The 5,857-nt window shown below is 55.8% G+C and overlaps 1 protein-coding gene across 1 annotated transcript in view; it reads right to left on the minus strand.

Annotated features, from left to right (window-relative positions):
* MONBRDRAFT_39075 (uncharacterized protein) overlaps positions 1–4,134 on the minus strand; it is a gene marked incomplete at its 5' end in the record, with an annotated part of 6,108 nt that extends 1,974 nt beyond the window's left edge. Inside the window, 6 exons of the mRNA XM_001750237.1 lie at positions 438–630; positions 728–994; positions 1,156–1,252; positions 1,803–1,943; positions 2,330–2,617; positions 2,689–4,134. Of these exons, the coding sequence (XP_001750289.1) occupies positions 438–630; positions 728–994; positions 1,156–1,252; positions 1,803–1,943; positions 2,330–2,617; positions 2,689–4,134 (2,432 nt within the window). The remainder of the gene's footprint in view (positions 1–437; positions 631–727; positions 995–1,155; positions 1,253–1,802; positions 1,944–2,329; positions 2,618–2,688) is intronic.
* Positions 4,135–5,857: the final 1,723 nt, after the last annotated feature.

Consider the following 5,857-nt stretch of genomic DNA (forward strand, 5'->3'; position numbering starts at 1 on the left):
TGTGTGTGTGTGTGTGTGTGTGTGTGTGTGTGTGTGTGTGTGTGTGTGTGTGTGTGTGTGTGTGTGTGTGTGTGTGTGTGTGTGTGTGTGTGTGTGTGTGTGTGTGTGTGTGTGTGTGTGTGTGTGTGTGTGTGTGTGTGTGTGTGTGTGAAAGGAAAACCGTTACGAGTCTGGATTGTCAGTTAGAGGCCCGGCTGGCTGGGGCCAAAGCGGCGCACGGCGCCATCAAGGCAGGCTGTGAGAAGGCTGGGTTCGCGCGGGCTAAAGGCTACATCAGCTACCACGTCGGTGTGTCCACCAAGTCGTTGGACCACGGCATCAGACCTGCGCGCCTCATTCAGTTTAACATGAGGGTGACCAGTGACCAGCCAAATTACGTGCGCACTGTTTACCCCCGCCTCGCCCGTTGAAGCAATACCCTTCTTCGAGCAACGTACCGTATGTCATAAATGTACGCGCAGCGGTCCTCAGAACCAGCTGCTAGATACATGCCATCTGGGCGCCAGGCAAAGCCCGTTGGGTGTGCCCGACTCACGTGGCTAGTAAATCGCCGCACGCACCGATCCGTTCGCAAGTCCCACAAGGCAATGCCATCCAGCACACTGGCCGTGGCAAATAGGTTGTATGCATCTGGAAGGGCAGATAGTGGAAGTGAGCGGCACATAGCAGACTAGAAAGCAGGTCCTAGCAAAGGGCCATGTATGCAGACATTCCCCTTACGACTGACCTGGCGACTGCGTGGTAAAAGAGGACCCCTCATTCAGGACGATGCGATGTGGCGCTTTGGCGTTGGCCTGGGTGTACACACGGGCCGTACATGCCTTGTTCATGTCAAACACAGTCAGGCTCCGGTCCGTACCCGCCGCAAAGACCAGGTGGCTATGAAAGCTATTGATGGCTGCCGCCGCTGTCAATGCCTGTGTTCCGGTTTGACTTTGATCAGCACAATCGCAGACCAGACGAGAGTCGTCGCTCACGTGATAGGCCAACGCACCTGAGCAGTCGGGGCTGCAAGCTCCACCACAGCCTGATAACGACTCTTGTTGGCATAGCGCTTCAAATCGTCCACTACGGCGTGCCGTGCACCTCCGACTTGATGAGCCACGATAATAAGCACATTACACGACTGCAAACACAGCAAAAGTCCCCGCCTACCTTTGGGATCAATGTAGTACTTGAACAGTGTCACGACGTTGCCGTGAGCGGCCAACAGAAACTTGTCCATGTAGTAAAACTGCAGGTGTCGAAAGTTCTGGCGTGATGGACAGCAAGCACACCAGAGCCGAATGCAGGCGGGTGAGCTCCAGCATCATCCAACTACAAAAAAAAAGGGGGGGGGAGCGGCGACCCAGCAGCTCTGGCACCTTGAAATTGAGGTTTGGGCGAGCGTGTTCCCGGGGTGTCTTGAAGTTGTGCACCGCTGTCTGCAGCGTCAGAGGACATTGCGTCTGCAACCACGGTACAAAGTATCAGCACACATGCCGTGCATGCATCGTCACTCGGGTGCTTGTCAACCAGGTCAGATTGAACTGCTGATCAAACCTGGGCATTAAAGAGACGACCCGTGTTGTCTGTGGCCGCAGTTAAAAAGTACGAGCCATCCAAACTCCAGCTCATAGAAACAACCTAGATTTCCATCAAGGATGGTGAGAGCGATCCAAGCCAGAAATCAAGTATGGCTACAACTCCAACGATACTTTGCCCTCTGCTCTCGGACATCCTCTCAAAATAAAAGTAAAGATATTATCTCCCCCTTATTCAACGGTTATCGACCCACGCCGATCGCACAAGGATGACGCTACCTGGCCGTTGTGACCAAGAAAGATGCGAGGTTCGCGACCACGCCCCAGCGGACTGCGAAAGGCACGGACGGCATAATCCGATACGGCCGCAGCAAAATGTGCACCGTCAACGGAGAAGGCAAGGCGGCTTACGCCGTGTGGCTGCTCAGGAGGAAGAGGTAGAGGTGAGGTCGCGTGTTCAGAGCAACGCTGGGTGCGCCAATGGGACATTTGAGAGCCCAATGCTTGCAGCAAATGACGCACCGCAGCCTTGGGAACGACGGGCAGTGAGTCCAAGAGACCCGTGGGCGGCTCGCTTTGGGATGGATAAACTGCGGCGGGGCCATTGGGACCGGCACTGCCCAAGGGTCGCTTGGTGAAGGTGGCACTGGCCAGCTCACGCTGGCTGCGGGCCACATCAACAGGAAATGACCCCGACTGTGCCAATCAAACATGAATGGGCAGGCATGGGACGGGCGCACAAATGGTGAGCAAGAAAGGTGCGTTTTTTTGCCTGCAGCAATGACTTCGGAGGGCACTTGACTCACCCTCTTGGGCCGCGTTTGGGGCACAAACATCTTGCGCGGTGCCTCAGAGCCGTACCCTACCCAAACGTCAAAGATTTTCAAGTATGGCAGCGTTAAACCGGCATGAACATGACGAGCCTTCCCTGGTTGGGTGACAGCGAGCACGAAAGACAGACCTGAAGACTTGATGCCGTGACCAAAGGTGAGCGGCTGATCCCGGATGCCGCCTCGTCCCTGGCCTCGAGCACGGCCTCGACTGGTGCTAGCTGGACCGCGCTTGGCACGTCGGCCCGACTCAACAGCTTTGGCCTGAGGAAGGTACCAGCTCCATGAGGTACAACCACTTAGGTCACGCCCCGAGCCCAAAGCCCTGGCCCTACCTTGGGCTGCATGGAGGCCCGGAGAGGCGAATCAGCCGCCAGCTCGCCCCGGGCCATCATGGCCAAACTTGTTATTCTATTGTCGCCAGCCAGACCTGTGCCATTTGTACCCCTGCCATTGCTCTGGGCGCCGGCGCCAGACGAACCGGTGCCTTTTAACTCTGCGTCGCAGGTCAGTTGGACAACGGACACCTCACGTGCAAAGGCAGCCCCAAACACAGCAGGTATGGACTCGAGACCAGATTCAACAGGAGCCAAGGCAGCAGCAGCCAGGCACGCAGGAAGATCGGGATTCAAGTCGGGCCACCGCACAACCACATCCATGGTCAAGGCATCAAGATTCAGCACGGCCATGAGCGAGGGCAAGCAAAGAAGAAGAAGATCCTGCTGATGGATGCCGGGGTCGCTTTGGTGGTCCAGTGTCAGTCCACCAATGTCGCGCAAAAAGGCGGCTGCCAGCGAGTCGGTCTGTGCGTCCACCCCCGCAGCGTTTGGTGTCGCGCCCGTGTCTCGTGTCCACGGAACAACGCTCATGGCCAACACTTGCAAATCATCATCGGCCAGCGTCAGACCACCAGCACCGTTGTCAAAGTCTGCGGCGGTGTTTGCAGCGGGGCCCACCGAGCCGGACTTCCACTTGGGGAGGACGGAGGCACGAGTAGCGGTGCTCAATTGACTCTGGGCCATGCTTTGTGCTTGGCGCTCCCGTGCCAGGCGCTGAGCCTCGTGGCGCTGGACATGTTGACGGACGTCCAGGTCACCCGTGGAGCGCAGGCCGCTCCCATCAGCACCGTTGAAAAAGAACAATCGACCGCAGCAATCCGCGGCAACAAGGCTCTGGGTAGACGGGCGGAGCGCCAGGCTAGCCAGTGGGGCAGAGGACACGATGCTGGTTTGATGGACGAGGGTCGCCAAGCGCACATCCCATAGGGCCAAGCGCCGCTCCTCGCCACAGGTGACGAGAAGATCGCTGCACCAGGACAAGAAGACGGCGGCAAAGACGCCAGCTCCGTGCTCCAAGACGCAGGCCAACTCGGCGGGACCAGAGGGGGCTACGCGAAAGACGTATGCTTCACGACCAGCACACACGACGAGAGCCTCACCAGCCACATTAAAGGCCAGCCACTCGGGCGCACCAAGATCGTCTGCCACACGCACACAACCCCCCGTCTGAAGATTCCACAGCAAAACGGTCCGGTCCGATGCAGTGGCCACTAGGAGCGGCGTGCGCGCCCGCGGGGGCTCACAAAAGGCAGCCGCGCGCACTGGAGCGGCATGTCCCGTGAGCAGCGCATGCTGCGTGCCCTCTGCATCGCGCACCACAGCATCCTCACCATCATGAGGGCTTGGCAGACAGGTCCAGCCCGACGCAGCAATGGCCAATTGCACATGCGCCACAGACCGTGCCGTCCGCTCTTGCCCTCGCACCGCGACCTGGAGCTGCATGGCGCGGGCACCGCGACGAAACACTCAACCTTGGCAACCGCTTGACGACACGCGCAGCAACACCGACCTCACCCCAAAGCCCCCATCCAAGTGAGTCCAACCTCAACCAATACCCCACCCATCCCTCCTTACACCTCAACCCAGACCCTCCCGACTGCCCGAGGAGCCACCACAACAACCCCCTGGGAGATCGAGGGAGACAGACACGAGTGAGAGCGAGAGAGAGAGAGATTGAGAGAGAGAGAGATGATGATGATGATGAAAAATTCGTAACGTCTCTTTTGCGCTGGATCTCAATCTCTCTCAATCTCTCTCAATCTCTCTCAATCTCTCTCAATCTCTCTCAATCTCTCTCAATCTCTCTCAATCTCTCTCAATCTCTCTCAATCTCTCTCAATCTCTCTCAATCTCTCTCAATCTCTCTCAATCTCTCTCAATCTCTCTCAATCTCTCTCAATCTCTCTCAATCTCTCTCAATCTCTCTCAATCTCTCTCAATCTCCCTCTCAATCTCCCTCTCAATCTCTCAATCTCCCCCTCAATCTCTCAATCTCTGCTCTCAAACTCTCTCTTTTGCTCTCAAACTTTTTCTCTTCCTCTTTTTGTCGGTCAGTTGACGTGCCTTGTGCATCTCTGTGCCTCTTGTGCACCTCTGTGCCTCTTGTGCATCTCTGTGCCTCTTGTGCACCTCTGTGTATTTCCCATGCGTCGCTGTGTTGAAAGGTCTCTGTTGGCCGAACCCTGTGTCCCTGTGTTTTCATGTTTGAGCTTCCGATCCTTCACATCTCAACCTCTGACGCCACGTAACGGTTGAACGGCTTGTTGTTGAAGTCGGTGGAGAAGTTGAACATATATAACGTTTTATCGTTAATACATTAACAACATTTTTGAAGTTGTTGTTGTTGTTAGTGTAGGTCTTGTAGAACGCGTACTGTCTCTCGCATTTTTTTTCTTCCTCGTGTCGCACTCGGTCGCTGCCCTCGTCTGGCGTCCCGGTTTGGTTGCTCGCGGCTCGTCGGTGTTACAGTGAGGCAGATTCATTTTGCATGCGCGTGTCATTTTCTACAGCACATCGAGCAAGAAACAGCTTGAAGTGAGTGCCGATTCGACGGTTGTCGCTGCCACACGCCACACAGTTACAAGCAGTGATCTCACTTGACGCTTCGGCAGGTGATACCCTGTGCTGACTAAGCCCCTTGGCTTTTCGAGCGGCGGAGAACGGTGCGTTGTTTACCCTCTTGGAGATCGGAAAAGGCGAAGCCCCAACGCCAGAGCCCGCTACCATTTCCCAGAACACACACACACACACACACACACACACACACACACACACCTTGCCAGCAGTTGGAGCCAGTCCGCCGAATAAAGTTGTCAGACGGTTTGTATTTGGAGGGGTCTCATGAAGTTAATGGTGAATAGGGAACGCGAATAATAACCGTTATCATGAGCGGTGATGGATGGCAGCTGTGGAGGGCATGTAATTCATCAGATCCACAAGCGGCGCTGGATCTGTTAAGCAGTTGGGACGCGCAACGTATTCAAGATGCTGTCACCTATAAATCGGTACGTATGTTATCGTAGAAACCAACGATTGCGTTCAAGCCTTGATGTATCCTAACTTTGGTAATTGGTGTGGTAAATCACCTGGCAGGATGTAAGTACCGCGTCGGATGCAGAGGGTGTCTGTCTCCTTCGATCTGCGTGTGTGTATGTTGGAACAGGGG

Source organism: Monosiga brevicollis, genomic scaffold, assembly GCF_000002865.3.
Source record: "Monosiga brevicollis MX1 MONBRscaffold_38 genomic scaffold, whole genome shotgun sequence".
Classification (NCBI taxonomy): Eukaryota; class Choanoflagellata; order Craspedida; family Salpingoecidae; genus Monosiga; species Monosiga brevicollis.